Consider the following 17499-nt stretch of genomic DNA (forward strand, 5'->3'; position numbering starts at 1 on the left):
TTGTCAGTTTGCAAATCCCATATAATAAAACATCTCCATGGAATTCCTCTAAGGTATTTGCATACTTTTTTGAAGAACCAGAGAAAGCATGAAGTGACAGATTCAAGTCTAAATAAAACTCTGTTTTATTAATCCACACATATATGAATCTTCTGTATAACACAAATGGACATGACAGCCCAAAAGAATGTTTAATATTAGACTTTAAATGCACTAAATCTTTAATATTAACTAATAGTTACAATTTACAAATGCTATTTGCCCTACTTCCAAACCTGAAAAATATAGATGTATAGAAGAAAAGACTACAACATTTTTCTAATTGCATACGACTTGTAAATTCCAGCTAGGTTTATCATCTCTAACTGTTAATGATTTATGCTATTATTATTACTTGAGGAACACTACCATCTGAAGCTCACTTCTAAAAACCTTAATATGTCTGAAATCTGGGTTTGCAGTCTCACGCATTCTATGTCCACACCTTACAAAATAAAGCTCACTTTTTACTAGTATACTTGACCTGTAGCTAGCATCATCTAAATTAAAAATTGTACCAAGTTTTATGTTCAAAACAGAGGGCAAAATCATAGCCCCATTGAAGTCAATGACTTCAATGGGACTAGGCTTTCATCCCTGTTGCTAGTTTTCAAGGCAACACATATTCACTTTTGGCTGAAAACATTCATATCACAGCCCAGTTTAAAAAAAAAAAAGTTTACTTTGATTCAGTCACCTACAAGCTCCAACAACACAAAGAGCTGAGGGTGTTTTTGTTTGTTTTTAGACTTCATTATTTTGTGCTATTTTTCAACTTTTTTTTTTTTAATTTTAAACTGGGCAAAATATTGCTCCAAAATTAGGGCTTGAAACTTTTGCTCATGTTGGAGAGGATAGAGGTTCAAAGCTTTGAAGACTATTTATTAATAAACATTTCACAAAAATTTTCAAGCACAGCCATTAGTTTACATTTTGAAGACTATCTTCACAATGAGGCTGGAAGCTTGTGGTGTGTGTTTTTGGAAGGGTTTTTTAGGTGACTCAGGATACAGACTTGACTTTTTTTTTTAAAGTGACTAAGGCTAAAAATAGCAGTGTAGATGTTCCTGCTTGGGTTGGAGCCTGGACTCTGAAACCTGGCGAGGGGAAAAAAAATCTCAGAGCCCGGGCTCTGGCCTGAGCCCACTGCCCAAACATCTATATTGCTATTTAAAGCCCCGCAGCACGAGTCCAAGTAATTTCACTGGGCTATGAGACTCACTGCTGCAGGGCTTTTATTGATGTGTAGAAGTACCCTAACAAACCAGTTGGCCGTGAGGCAGATGTACATGTCTTAGTGCGCCTTTTAGCATCCTAGGACCCTTTACAAATGGGAGCTGTAGTCTCCAGGCACATGGCTAGGTGCAAGCATGTGACCTACAGGAAACCAGGTATATAGCTTCCTGTCTCTTAGGCGGGGACAGCAGACTAGAGAAACTCAGTGTCAGGGAAGTCCTAGTGTGGGTGTCTCCACAGTAGCTGGGAAAGAGAAGGCTTTGAGAAAAGATGTGTCCACCCACTTCTCACCTGCAGGAAGATCTCGGTTACCAAGTGTTTTGTATTGTTTTGAAAAGTTTTGCATCTTCTGTTTATCAGAGAACCTGCTCAGATGAAAGGGATGGGAAACTGAACATGAGGGGTTTGGGCTTTGTTTGGACTGCCTGGCTGGTGAATCTGCCCACTAGCCTACAGCGAACTACAAATATGTGTATTTTTCTTCTTTATGATGGAGGTGTGAAAGGTTTGTGGATTTTGTTTATCTTTCAAAGTTGTTTTTTCTCTGCTTGTCACACTTCCATTCTTTTTTCGGCAAGAAGCCTTCTTGGATGACTGCAAAATGTATATTGGGAACTTTCTCAGATTTTAAATGAAGGGTTAAGATATTGAATTCTAAAAGAACTTTTCTCCCAGTACTTTAGTTAAATAGGTATTAAAACATTGTTTTAGACTGTGTAACTAAAAAACATTCTTTCCCTCAATCAGATTTCACTTTTAGTACTTGTGCTGTCATAATCCTGCTAGTTCTCCACAGAGTCTTTCAATGTAGACAGGACCTGAATTTCTAATCTAAAGCTCCAGCAGAAAAAAATCTCCACACCTCTTTCAGGTCTTTTTTATACATCATAAATAATAGCAGTAATCCACTTTTCCTTTCTATGTCACCTTTAAATGAAAGCTTAGATTAATATTGTCATCTGAAAGAGTCAACCATCCAAGTTCATAAACTCTACAGGAACCTGACCGTTTTGAAAAGCTTGAAGTGAACAGCTCCAAAACTTTATAAAACCACCCAAATATCCTAAAAATACTTAAGGCACTAATTACCAAGGAAAACTGAATGAAACAAACATGGAGTTTCTAGGCTATGATGTTTTTGCAACTCGGGGGTGGCTCCTCAGCTGGTGTAAATCGGTATAGTTATATCAACTGCAATGGAGCTATGCAGATTTACAACCACATGAAAATCTGATGCACTATTTTTAAAGATTTTCAAAAAAGTTAAGAGATTTCAGATGAAAGCACCTATTTTGAGAAAGTACTTGTGTACATGTCAAATTGGCTTTTAAAAGCCAATTATAACTAACTGCGGAGTCACTAATGATGTCACTATCACGGCTCCTAAATATTTTTTTATACTGGTAGAATTAGTTTCCTGTATAATTTTATAATTTTTCATTTTGTTATTTCTAAAAAGAACAGCCAAGGATACTTTGTCAAACACAAAAAGGGGAAAACACAACAGAAAAACTTTTCAAAGTATTATTTTACAAGTGAACTGATTATTTTTAAGATTACAGAAATCATCTGAATCCAGAATATCTATTCAGAAAGTTTGTGTATGTTTTTAGCACTTTAGACAAAAATGTGCTATTTATGTGCAAAATATATATAAAACAATTTATAAATAAAAAGACATGCAAAGAGAGAGACAGACTCTGAATTTATAATAATAATCTCCTAATGCTCTGAAGGAAACTTCCTCTTCCACAAGTTTCAATGTATAGTTATGGCTATGTTTTAGTCACGGGTATATTAAGTAAAAGTCATGGACTGGTCACAGGCAGTAAACAAAAATTCACGGCCCGTGACCTGTCCATGACTTGTACTATATACCCCTAACTAAAATGTGCATGGTATGGAGGGTAGGGGGCGGCCCAGGGGATCCGCTGCTGCTGGGGGGAGGGCGGTGGCCCATGGCCCCTGCTGGTGCTGGGAGGAGGGCACAGCCAGGGGGGCTCTGCATGCTGCCCCTGCCCCAAGTGATTGGGAACAACAGCCAATGGGAGCTGCGGGGGCATCACCTGTGGACACAGGCAGCATGCGGAGCCACCTGGTCGCACCTCTGCCTGGGAGCTGGACAGCCCCCTCGTCCCCCCAAGATAAGCGCTGCCCAGAGCCCTCTCCCCCTCCTGCACCTCAACCCCCTGCCTCTGCCCTGAGCCCCCTCCCAAACCCAAACTCCTGCTGCTGCTGGGGGGAGGGGCACGGTGGCCTGAGACTGCCCCAGCAGTGGCCGGTGTGGCTGGCCTGGGGGCCACCCGAGCTGCTCATGTGGCCACTGGGCCAGCTGCTGCAGAACTCCCAGAAAGTCATGGAATCCGTGACCTCCATGACAAACTCGCAGCCTTATTTATAGTTTGCTTCAATTGCTCTGTACTGTCACTTTTAAATACTGGTAAAATGATTACATACTGAATTAGAAAGTCCATGTACAATACCTTGTAGCCCATTAAGGATAGAAGTAATTTCTATGGATTTAACTGGAGCTTGTTCAGAGTTTTTGGCTTCAGTGCTGTCAAGTTTGGACTCAGTCTCTGGTGATGTGCTCGTGTGAAAGGGTGGTTTTGACAAGCGTCGCAATTTACAATTTTTAGGAGAATACTTCTCATCCTTCTCTTTGTCAGTTTTATTCTAGGTTAAGGAAAAAACCATTTTAAAAACTCTTCTAATGCTAACATATAATTTAAGGTGAATTACAATTAGCAATGCAGACAGTGATTTTGAACACAAAACCTAAGAATAAGTTTTTCTTTGTTCCTTTACAAGAATATGCAAGTACTGTATTTTGTCTTATGCACAAGTATTAACACCAAAAATGTGAATTCCTTAACACTTATATCTGATGAGGAATATTCTCAGCATTTAAGGGCTAAACCGTTCTTCCACTATGCTAGACCCTGCAGTAAGGGATATTGCAGAGAGAAGGCATGACTGTTGTGACAGCCTGGATTGAATGGCACACCCTTGTGCTGTGCTAATGAGGAAGGAGGAGAGGCTATAGGCAAGTCTGGCTCTATCAGAGGCACTGGATTCTAGTAGTCCTTGTGTTCAGAGTGCAGGGATGGCCATGGAGCCTGTTGGTGGGGGGGGAAAGGTTGCTCACACCCTTCTGCCCCGCACAAGGAATTGACCAGGATCTGGCCCAAAATATCTGTGGTTTTTTTTTAAATCTACCACAGTTGGCAAGAAGTTAAAAGCAAGATACAAGCCACATTTATGTAGATTCGACACAGGTTTGTGCTTCAAAGCCAGCAGGGTAGCTAGCAAATTTTATTTCCTGGTGCTGTGCTGCCATCGCTGATGAGGGAATGGCTCTGTTTCCTGTTGGTGCACCAGACGAACTGGGAGTGCGGGGGGAAGAGGAGGAGGAAAAAGCTATCTTTCAAAAGGGAAGGACAAAAATCATGCTTAAAAAAGTGTATGCTTCTAAGAGGCTAACAGAAACTAATTTTAAATTTATCATGAATTTCCAAGTCCATTTAAAGGCTATAATTATAAAATCAGTCTATATGAAAGTAAATTAAGCAGCAAAATGATCTAATAGAAAAAAATCTACCTTTATTTTCTTCCGATGCTTTATTTTTGGCACATTTTTATCAGCTGGTCTCACTATCTTGTCTGCTTTTATCCATTCATCATATCTAAATGTGAAAGCAAGCATTTCAAAAATATATATAAACAGAATTTTAAGCAAACATTCAAAATTTCATAAGACACATTCTACAGGGGAAAGAAAAAGTAGTAAAACATGTAATGGAAACCATATGCAGACAGACTCTGTACTTAAGAGTGAAAAGTAATGAATATATTTCTACCGTATCTTCTAGTTAAAAAAAGAACTAGATAAGTTCATGGAGGACAGGTCCATCAATGGCTGCTAGCCAGGATGGGCAGGGATGGTATCCCTAGCCTCAGGGCCGGCGCAACCCATTAGGTGACCTAGGTGGTCGCCTAGGGCGCTACAATTTGGGGGGCAGCGACTGCGGCGGTATTTCGGCGGCGGGACCGTCCGCCGCCTCTGTGGGGGGTGGCATTTCGGGGCGGGACCTTCCGCTGCCTTGGGCGGCAGAAAAGCTGGCGGTGCTCCTGCCTAGCCTCTGTTTGCCAGAAACTGTGAATGGGTGACAGGGAATGGAACACTTGATGATTACCTGTTCTGTTCATTCCCTCTGGGGCTCCTGGCATTGGCCACTGTCAGAAGACAGGATACTGGGCTAGATGGACCTTTGGGCTGACCCAGTATGGGTGTTCTTATATTCTTAGGTATTGTAAAGTATTGCAAAATCTCAAATCTTTTCTTTCTTAGCATATAGGGCAAAATTCTCCTCTCATACTGGGATGGTAGTATTCAAAGTTAATATTCTGCTCTCCTTTTGTGCATATAATTTATATCAAATAATAATGGGATATCCATGCCCATAGGGAAAGCAGAATACTTGAGTCATATACTGCTGTACAGATATGCAAGGTAAATTTTCCCAATATAGTATATCATCTTACTAATTAAAAACAAATTCTTATAGTAATAGAAAACCTGATTGCTTGGTAAAAAAAGAAAAGAAAAACTCCTTGTAGCTGATTCTGTATCCTCTATAAAGCTCCCCTTGAGATCTAGAAGGATTTTTGCATTAGGAACTTTTTATTTGATATCAGAAGGTACTATCAGTTAGATGCTCTATAAATAGTACTAACATATGTACATCAACTGCCTCATGTGTCCCACCTCCTGAAACTGTACATGTGAAGTACAAAATCCAAGACTGCTGAACATATATATTCTCATTAAGAACATTCATGATAGAAATGTGCTCAGACTAGAAAGCTAACAACAATTAAAAAAAACAAAACGCACTATGTAAAGTTAAGAATAAAAAAAATGAGTTTATTATGAACACAATACCTTGGCCTGCCTACACTGTGAATTCAAAAAGTGTCTGAATAAGAAATGTGTTAATTAAAAACAAATAAGTGTGTGTGTGTGTGTGTGTGTGTGTGTATAAATGGAGTTCATTTGGTAGTCATGAAAATGTGTATACAGTATCATGAAAATACAGTATGCAACTAGCACAACAGTGCAGAGCTAGATCTCATGCTAAGCTTTCTCACACAGATCTGACATTACACCTCTATTTTGACTTGTAGAGCCTCTGCTATTACAGTCCCAGGCCACATCTTAGCAACCATTGACAAATGTGCCTAACTCTGGTAACTTTTGTGATACTGACCAATGTAGGGATTGAAGAGGCCACCAAACTCATTTTCATTTATGACCTAAATCAAGATTTGAACAGAGGAGTCCAGAAGATAAATTTAGTGCTTTACCCATTCACATCCCCCACACTCATAAAACAAAGAATGACATCCAGAAACATAATAATGATATGAAAGGAGAGAGGTTTTCATATTGGAACACAAATATGTTCAATATTATTTTTCATATGGACCTTTCTCTTTATTAAATGCTGACAAATTTTCATAGTCTTTTTCCCTAGAAAATCTTAATGTACTGAGAGTGACCACACTATCAGGGACATGATTTTGATTAAATTAATTTTAATGACCAGGTTAGACATAGGTAGAGAGATCCAGATTTCTTTCTTTCTCTAGATCCTTAGGTGACAGGTAAACCTGCCAATAGCAAATTCATAACTGCTGTGGTTTAAAGTAAGGTTTCTTTAGATCAAGCTCATGTTAACATGATGGAATCACACCAAACCGAATTCTGAATGGACCATGCACTCCAGAGCTAAGGGATTTTTTTAGATCTAAATTTATGAGAGAAAGCAGCACTAGGATTGAACATGTTCACAGAGAAAATTGAGTACTCTACAAATTTCATTTCAATTTTGATTACATCACTATACCACTTGCAGCCTTATTCACCGATTCTACATGCTACCCCAACAAAAATAATTTTCCACATAAAGAAACTAACTTTAAACACTGCATGTGTCTCCAGTGACTTAAAACACTCAATGTTAGGTTAGACTTAGATTGATATTCAAAGGTTAGTATGTCATCACTGTCAGATGAATGACACTGGAATGCTGCCATACCAGTTGGTGTAATTTAAATTCAATAATCTGGTAGGAAATACCTATAGCTACATTAGACTGAGATGTTCAAAACGTCTCCTAGAGGATTTGGTCATACAGTTCTCAATTTTAAATGGGAACTGGGTGTCCAAATCCCCAAAGTGGCTTTTCAGTGGAAAATGCTACTGTGTGCATTATCTATACCAACACACACATTTCAAATTTAAGAAGCATAAACCTTTAAAGCACTGAGAGGATATGATCCTTAGGGACAAGTACAAAAGAACATTCAGGAATTTATAGATTTTGCAGGGTCTTATATTTTGCCCTATAGAGTTGCAACATTTTTAAAGTCACACAACTGAACCATCTCTACTTCATAAATGGGGCTTCAAATGATTTGCTCACTCAAGAAAAGAAGAACAAGAGTTGAGAATGTGAAAAGAAGTTCTTCAGTTCTAGGTTAAAAGAAACATGCACTTTTAATAAGAGAAAAACCTGGGTTACTATGCTGCGAGTGGAATTCTCCAAGTGGACCGTCATCTTCAGTGTTCCATGGTATTTAGAGATTTATGTGTACAGCACATAATTCCCCATAGACACTGGCATTAGAAAATATTCAAGTCATTAACATGAATTGTTGTCTATTGACCCGCTTTACCCACATGTCTGTATAATGCAGGTCCTCCCCTCACTTGGCGTGTGATCAGAGAATAGTAGGCATTTGAAAATAGATAGATGCATCCAAAGGAGAATACCAGTTATTGGTAAATAAAACCTACTTATTCCAGTTTGGGATTCTGTCCACAAAATAGCATCCTTTGGAGAACTGTGAAGTAGTGACTTCTCAGGGATGGATGGAGATGGTGAGGAGTGGAGAAAGGTCAATGTTAGTCTTGCAGTTCTACAAAATCTAACAACTCACATACAGGGAGTTAGAAAAAAAATACCTCAGAAGCCACCAGGGCTCTGACTGACTGAATGGATCCTAAATACTTACCAGAATGGGCAACTGACTGTATATGGTACAAGTATTTGTATGAGTACGAACGAATAGCACAAGCATGTAGGAACAAAGTTAGAAAGACTAAGGCACAAAATGAGTTATACCCAACAAAGGACATAAAAGAAAATAAATATAAATAAAAATAAATAAAGAAGAGGTACTATAAATACATTAGGAGCAAGAGAAAGACCAGGAGGAAAGGAGAGCTATTTATGGATGACTTCAAGAGGGCTGAGGTGTTTAATGCCTATTTTGCTTCAGTCTTCACTAAAAAGGTAAAATGTGACCAGATAACATAATTAATATAAACAACAAGGGGGAAGGAATACAATCCAAAATAGGGAAAGAACAAGTTAAAGAATATTTAGATAAGTTGGATGTATTCAACTTGTCAGGGCCTTGTGAAATTCACCCTAGGATACTTAAGGAACTAGCTGAAGCAATCTCAGAACCGTTAGCCATTATCTTTGAGAACTCATGAAGGATGGGTGACGTCACAGAGGACTGGAGAAGGGTAAACATAGTACCTATCTTTTAAAAGGGGAACAAAAAGAACTTGGCGAACTATAGATCAGTCAGCCTAATTTTGATACCCAGAAAGATACTGGAACAAATTAACAATCAATTTGTAATCACCTAAGGGAAAAGAGGGTGGTCAGATAGCCAACATGGATTTGCCAAGAACAAATCATGCCAAATCAAACTATCTTCCATCTTTGACAGGATTACTGGCCTACTGGACATAATATATCTTGATTTTATTAAGGCATTTGACACGACACAGACACATGACATTCTCATAAGTGAACTAGGGAAATGTGATCTAGATAAAACTACTATAAGGTGGGTGAAAACTGGTTGAAAGACTGGACTCAAAGAGAAGTCATCAATGGTTCATGGTCAAACTGGGGGGATGTTTATAGGGGGTCCTGCTGGGGTATCTCCTGGGTCTGGTACTATTTAGTATTTTCATTAATGACTTGGAGAATATGCTTATACAATTTATAGATGACACTAAGCAGGGAGGGGTTGCAAGCACTTTGGAGGACAGGATTAGAATTCAAAATGACCTTGACAAATTGGAGAATTGCTCTGAAACCAACAAGATGAAATTCAATAAAGAGAAGTGCAAAGTACTACACTTAGGAAGGAAAAATCAAATGTACAAAAACAAAATGGGGAATAACTGTCTAGCCAGGCGGGGGACTGCTGCAAAGGATCTAGAGGTTATAGTGGATCACAAATTGATGAGTCAACAATGTAATGCAGCTGTGAACAAGGCTAATATTCTAAGATGTATTAACAGGAGTACTGTATGTAAGACACGTGAGGTAACTGTTCCTCTCTACTCGGCACAAACAAGGCCTCAGCTGCAACACTGTGCCAATTTCAAGTGCCACACTTTAAGAAAACTGGAGGGAGTCTAGAGGGGAGCAAGAAAACTATAAAAGCTTTAGAAAACCTGAGCTATGAGGAAAGACTAAAAAAACTGGGCATGTTTAGTTTGAGAAAAGATTGGGGAGGGGGCGATATAACAATCTTCAAATATGTTAAGAGCTGTTACAAAGAGGGCAGTAATCAACTGTTTTCTGTGTCCACTGCAGGTAGGATAAAAACCAATATAGTCTTAATCTGCAGCAAGGGAGGTTTAGATTAGATATTAGGAATAGCTTTCTAACTACAAGGGTAGTTAAGTTCTGGAATAAGCTTCCAAGGAAGGCTGTGGAATCCCCATTACTGGAGGTTTTAAAAACCAGGTTACACAAACACCCATCAGGGATGGTTTAGATATTCTTGGTCCTGACTCAGCGCAGGGGGCTGGACTTGACCTCTTGAGGTCCCTTCCCGCCCTACATTTCTATGATTCTATTTGCAAAGTCTACTATCTGAAATCATATTGCTTGGAGACAGGTTCTCTTTTGGCTCTATGCCCAAAAGGAAGGAAAGGTATCTTTATGAAATGACTCATTAAAAACAGAAAGGTATAAGGGCAAAAAAGGTAAAATTCATGTGAAATACTTTAGGGAGAAATCTATGACAAGGAAGAAGAGTCCATTCATTTTTAATCAAAATTAAGACTGGAGGACTAAACCAGAAGGGATTGAAGCTTCTTTATCTTTCTGGTTAAAATGATTGCCTTCAGAAAGCCTGTTTTGAATAAAAAAAAAGGAAAGAAAAATGAACACTCACTCATAGAAAATGATAAAGAATTCATATCCCTCTGGGGGGATCCTTGCTGGTCCTGTGGTACTCATCCACACTGAGTATGCCATTAAGATGGACCACAGGATACAGGACCAAATCCTTAGCTCAGTGGTTCCCAAACTGGGGTTCGTGAATCCCTGGGGGTTCGTGAAATGTTTGAGGGGGTTCTCGGGAAAAAAAATCCCTAATGGTGGACAGAGCTGTCCCTAAGAACTCTGGACAGTACGGGGCCAGCAGCCCGGAGCCCCTGGACTTCCAAGAGCCAAGCAGATCAAAGCAAGCATATCTATCACACTGAGGAGATTTAAACTTCAAGACTCCTTATAAGAAATTGAAAGGGAGGTGGATATTTTTTGCTGTTTTTAAAATTAAATAGGCAGCTTGTATTGTTTTTAAAATTATTATGAAGAACAAGTTTAAGCTTTGTTGTAACGTGCGTTGTTTGCCTGGACTGCTCAAGACCTGAATGCCTGTGTAGGAGGAACTCTGAGTTGGCTTTTTAAATACCTTCATGCTGTTTCACATCTGATACTCCTAGGAGCCTTGTCTTATAACAGGCTTATTCAAAGTGATATAAGCTACGAAAGTGAGATCTTGGAAGAGTGTTGCCATTTTCATAATGTACCATATATACTCGTTCATAAGCCGAATTTTTTTAGTAAAAAAGGGAAGCACCAGAGAAGGGGGTCGGCTTATGAACGGGTATAGAGAGGGAGAGGTGGGACACCGCCCCTCCCCCCAACAGAGGGAGTAAGGAGAGGCAGCGCAGCCAGCAAAGCCAGAAGGGAAGAGGCAGGGCCAGAGTCTCTCCGCTTCTGGCCATGCTGCTCTCCCCTCAGCCTCCGAAGCAGCTGCAGCTCCGGGGCTGGCAGGCTGCAGCTGTGCCGCTCGGCCCCACCCCCCAGAGCAGGCTGTGGCCGCGCTGCCCAGCCCGCTAGAGCATACTGCAGCCATGCTGTCCGGCCCAGCCTGCTGGACCATGCTGCGGCCGCGCCGCCTGTTCTGGACGCTGGAGCAGGCTGTCGCCGCGCTGCCCAGCCTGCCGGAGCAGCTCCAGCCAGGCCAGAGACATCCTCCCCTGGCCCTCCCCAGATAAGGTGGGAAGGGATGGGATGGGGAGAGTGTGGGGGTCCCGGGCTAGGGGTGGGATCATGTGGGGGGGTGGTCACAGGGGTTACTCCCCTGACTCCCAGCTTCTCCCCCCCCCAAAAAATTTCCCCACCAGTTGCTGTCCCGGCCTGTCAGGGTAAGCAGCTGGCGCACCGGGACACTTTGTTTACTTAGGTTTACCTCCGTGCCTGCAGACGCTCGAGGTAAAAAAACCATCTCGGCCCACCAGCGGCTTATCCTGATGGCCCGGGAGCCAAAGTTTGCTGACCCCTGAATTATAGGGTCAGCTTAGGAACAGGTTATTAAAATTTTCTATTTTTACTTATCCATCTTGGGGGGGTGTCGGCTTATAAACGAACCGGCTTATGATCGAGTATATATGGTAATAAAAATACTGAAATGATAAATAATTAGTGTGTAATAAGCATGTCATAAAAACAAATTTTATATTTCCCAAGATCACTGCTTTTATAATTTATACTCAGGTAAAGGAGAAAATCCCTGGAAATATTCATTTTTAGGAGGGGGTTCGCGAGACTTGACATTTTAGTGAAAGGGGTTCACGGGTTGTTAAAATTTGGGAACCACTTCCTTAGGTGAATAAAGTCTATTTAGTCCAGGATGCTGTTTCCAACAACAGTCAGTACCAGGTGCTTTAGAGAAAGAAACTCTGCAGTAGGTAGATATGATGTAAGCTGGTCGCCAAGAAAGTTTCCTCTTAATTCCTGAGAGGAAGAGGGTTGCTTATGCCCTGAAGTTTAAGGGTTTATATCCCTTTCAAAGCTTTTTAAAAAAAATATTTACTATAACAACGCAGAGTATGCTATTCATATAGAAGTCTAATCCTTTTTAAAATCCTGCTAAGCTCTTGGCCTCAATGACATATTGTGGCAATGAGTTCCACAACCTATCTGTAAAAGTATTTCTTTTTGTTAAGATTAACACTAAAGGTGAGGGAGCTGAAAACATTTCTGTATCTCTCTTGAATGATTTAATAAGTAACAATAAGGTGAACTTCTGGATTTTGTCCTTTGAGATGGCTCTCTCTGCTTGCAAGGCTCTCAAGAGACAGGCTAGGGTCTGACAAGGCAGCATCAGTGGAAGATGTTTTCTTTTCACCTTCTTAATAAAAGCCCTGAAAGCATGGACAAAACTAACTCCCTGACCATCATCAATGCATAGTCGAGAACTGAAAGGACAGATGCTGCAGCCTATACCATCGTAGAGACAACCGCACACAGCTTTCTGCCAAAAAGGCACAAAACTTCTGCTATCCTAATAGAGAAAAGAACAAATTCAATTTTCATACTTCCTCTGTTTATTTCTTCAAAACGCATAGAAAAAAATTAAGTGGTTTTGCACATTTAGCAACCCTTTTTCCATTTGAGACTTTTCTCTTTACTCTTGAATTCTGCACACTATTGAACAACCAGCTACATTTTGAGAAGAATGTATTTATTGACAAAGTGTGCCGACATACAGTGCACTTATGTGTTCAAACCACAAAAAACATACCCAATGCTGGCTATTAGTTATTATTATTAATAATAATTATTGATATTACCATAATGCTAGCCCATAGCACTATGCCTACATGCCAAGCTGAAATACATGGTACTCCTACTCACAGCTCTTCTTGAGCCATATGCCCCTCCAGCCAGTCAGTCACATGTACATAGGATTTCTCTTTGCACCCCAAGAAAGCGCTCTGTGTATGTGTGCTGGCCTTCTGCTGTGATGGGGTAGCGAAATGTCAGTGAGGCCTCCACACAAACACAGAGCCCTCTGCTGGGATGGCGTGTCCCCTCCACAGTGCTCCATGGTGCAAAGGGTTGGGAAGGTGGCACTTCTAGGGAACCCTACTCCTAAAAGGAGTGATTATCCTGTGAGACTTCCATAGCAGAAAGAGCAGCAGCTGGGCTCCCCTTCCACCCTAGCAGTACTGGAGCAGTCTCTGCAGACTTAGGAAGACATAACTGCATTGCTTTACACTCAGTTTGTGTTTGGAAGATTATCTTCACAACCATAAGGATTAGAATTTTTTTTTTTATGAAAGCTAAAATTCTGCAGAAGCTAATGGCACTCACCCAACAGAGTCCTACTTCAGATGGGGAAGTGGATTTTTCAAACCCTGGATGAGTCCACATAAAACGAATAAAATAAAACACTCCTCAATATCAGTTTAGTCAATGCCAATGACTGTCAGGCATGCGGAGTTTTACTTAGAGAGCAACCCTCATATTGAGTGTGCTTTAAAGCTGGTTTCCAAATGGCCTGGACCATTAGGTAAAGCCTCCTATATTACTTAACCAGGTTCTGAAGGTCTCAAGTGATGCCCTCAAGCAGGCTTCACTCTGAATATTCATAACTTTTCTCAATTACATACACTATTCAGGGGCTCCTCAAACCTGGGGTACCTCAAGCCTCTTTTGCTTCAACATCTAACTGTGAAGCACAAAAAACTTAAAACAGTCAATTAAGTAAGTAACTAATATTTCCCCCAACCAAATTTCCAAAAGAAAAAGGGATACGGTATAATTTCAGAATAGCTGTAACGTCCAAGAATGATGCATTTTGGGGTGTCAGAGCATCTGGCAGCCAGCCTGTTAAGAGTTTAAATGACCTACAAAGATTATTAATTTAGAATTTGTGCTGAATATGCTCCTCTGCGCCATGCTATTTGGGGCATTCTGCACATATTGCAGGGTTAATTCATATTTCAAAACCCTCTGTAATTCACCTTTCAATGTATTTTATTTTATCTGCATAGTGTTGTCAGCTGAAAACTGCAAATACCACAATTAGAGGGACTTGTACTGCACGTTCTAAGGAAGTTTTAGATCCATAGAAATTGTGCAAAATTCAGCAAGTGACCCTTCAAACCACAAAGGGGATCCCCAACACTTCTAAGCATCTGACTATAACAACTTTATAGAACTATGTATCAGCAATTCCAGAATGCAAAAATCTCACGAGAAATGTCTTTTGCAACTGAGAATTTTTCACTTTTTCCTCAGACGAACATGGTAGCAGGATTGCAATTTTATGATTGAGAACATCTCATTCCCATTGAGTCCACTAGGTTAGTTCCATCTCCCCTTTCAATCTTCAAACTGAATACAGAGTAATCTTCTTCTCTAGGACTGTTACTTCCCAAAAGATACATTCCCCCAGGTTTCAGGAGAATGGTTAAATATACTAGTCCCCACCTCAAATAGATGTCATCAGAATCTAGTTCTAAGCATAAAAAACTAGTAAGGTTTTGAGTCTGTTGGGATTAGCTTTAGCTACCTGATCTAACACCAATGTCATCACTAGTGTAAAGTAAACCAAAGTTTCCTATTCAGGGGCAAAAAGGATATTAAGATTGTTCTCTATCTCGAGCTTTCTGGTTAATATTAAAAAATATGGGGTATGTAAACAATTTTCTTTCTAATAAGAGAGAACATGCATCTAGTACTAGTACCAGTACCATTACCTCTTTCTTCCATTAAAGAGAGTCTGATTCCTGTTCTAAGAGACCCAACTTAGATTCCCTTATCGGCAGTACCCACTTCCTTCATCCATACAAGTAGTAATGGTGATCTCCTCCACAAGATAAAGTGCAGCTAGAAAATTACTCAGTTTCAAGGCTTCCCTAATTAATACAAGAAAGTTGACAATGTCCTACTATGCTTAGTATCACTAAATGGTTCTTCAAAAAAGTGTAGTGAAGCATAAATATTCTGAATATCAGAACAGTTAATATTACTTTCATCCCCGATATACTGATATAAGGCATGGACTGAGGGAGGGATAATATCCTCTTGGAATGAGAACTTCTAAGTAAATGCCATCAGTGTTGAAGAATTCTTGATTAGACTGTTTTTGGTTTGAGGAATACGTAGTACATGATATAGTGTTTAGAATGGAGGAAAAAACAATTTTAAACTTAAAGAAAAAAGAACAGAGATAAGAAGACCATGGATTCTAAACCATCTGAGACAATTATTACATGAACTAAGGTTTTTAAATCACTTGTTCTACTTAAAAATTGAATAAAATCCAAGACTTAACAGAAAAAGAATATGCGCGCACACACACACACACACACACACACACACACCTCTAAGATGAACCTCCCTGGAGCAATAGAATACCAAGAAACACCAAGGAAAAACAACTATTTTTCAAGTCTGGAATTGACTCAAAGACAGTTGTCAAGCTGAATATGTGACAGACTACATATCTTGACACCACAAAAATTCCAAGATGTTACCTTAAGTGGGGGCATGTCACAGTTGTGACAAATGCTGTTTGTAGACGTGGAGTGCAGTAGACTCACCTGCCCTGATAGTGATGGACTGTCTAATCCAACATTTCCCGCTATCTCATTTGAATTAAACTAACTAGCCTGTGTGATGGTCTTTATAAATTCCAGTAGCTAAATAGCAATTGTATGGGGTTAAGAAAATTTCTGAAGGCCCAAACGATTAAACACTTTTTGGTGAAATATATTCTCTCAACCCTCCAAAAAGACTGTCCTTGATCGGCGGCATTTTAGAAAGGAACATACATGCAGTTCAGCTGGCAGAAAAGATCAAACAGCAGCAAGTGAAGACTTCAAAACGTCGAAAATAACTGTTGTACCTTGGTGGAGGTGGGGGTCAATGGTTAACTGAAGGTGCCCTTAATATCTAATACATCCTAGCTATAGGAAGGATCCTTTTGATATCAATCTATGCATTTGTTTAAAATTCAGAGTTCATAGCGCACAAACACACAATCTTGACTTCTCCTTTAACAATGAAGCTGCTGAGGGTCTGCAAGAGGAAGGCTGGATTTCAACTTCTGATTTTTTCCAGATTTAAGAAGTAGTGCTGCTTGAGTAAACCCCTCCGACTCTTTCACCCGGTAGCATGTTTGATAACATTTACTTTGAAGAGACAGAGAATTTATTCGTAAAGCTCTTCCTAAGATTCTCCTTTGAATTAAAAAACAATGAAGACATCTCAAAAGGACTTTTAAAATGCGAATCCCTTTTGAAGTCTATGCAGCAACTGTCAAAGGCCCAGGGTGCAAATTTCATCAGTCTGGATACTAAGGCAAGTCCTTCGTGGCAATGACTGAAATACTAGTAGTGTTCCAAATCCTATCTAAACCCCAAACTGACCTCTGCTTCCCCCAGTATATTGACATTTAAGGAATGGATCCTATAGCCTTGTTTCTCTGACATGCCTACTTGATGTTTCCTGAAGACTCTTTTTTATGTAAAAGAAAATTAGGCCATTCCAGTACGGTGTACAAGCTACAAATACTGCAAAAGACTGAAGTCAGAGGCCTCAATAATGAACGGTAATTCCCCAGATCAGTAGGTGCTTGGGTGATGCATTCAGTGAAATCAGATGCAAATGGTGGAATCAACGGAAGGAGAAAAGTGGCCTGCTTTTACAATTGTGACCCTTGCCAGCTGATCCGGCCAGCACTGTATAAGGTCCAAAGAAACCTCTGTTCTGTCCTCTTGGCCAGAGGTACTAAAGTAATGCAAGTCCAGATGATAGGTGAAGATGATAAAAGGTTCATAAGGGTTTTCATGAAGGAAGTTAGATTTGCCTCAAACCTCTTGCTTCTAAAGCCCTGTTAATCTCATACTGAGTAAAACAAAGTTTAAAAAGACAGCAGCCTGAGAACAGTTAGCAGAAAAGGATATGTTGAAATGGCAAAAAAGCAGAAGACTAGATAATTGGCTTAAAAGATTTCAAGAAGCTTTACTTTTTTTGCCTTTTTCAAAGTATCTTGTATCTTATTCCCACTAAAGTTTCTACTACAGGATTTACTTAAAAA

The 17499-nt window shown here is 39.9% G+C and overlaps 1 protein-coding gene across 1 annotated transcript in view; it reads right to left on the reverse strand.

Moving 5' to 3' along the window:
* ARID4B (AT-rich interaction domain 4B) overlaps positions 1–17499 on the reverse strand; it is a 160029-nt gene that overhangs the window by 15052 nt on the left and 127478 nt on the right. Inside the window, 2 exon segments of the mRNA XM_065401912.1 lie at positions 3759–3951; positions 4877–4961. Of these exon segments, the coding sequence (XP_065257984.1) occupies positions 3759–3951; positions 4877–4961 (278 nt within the window).

The sequence above is a fragment of the Emys orbicularis genome, chromosome 3 (genome assembly GCF_028017835.1).
Source record: "Emys orbicularis isolate rEmyOrb1 chromosome 3, rEmyOrb1.hap1, whole genome shotgun sequence".
Taxonomy (NCBI): Eukaryota; Metazoa; Chordata; order Testudines; family Emydidae; genus Emys; species Emys orbicularis.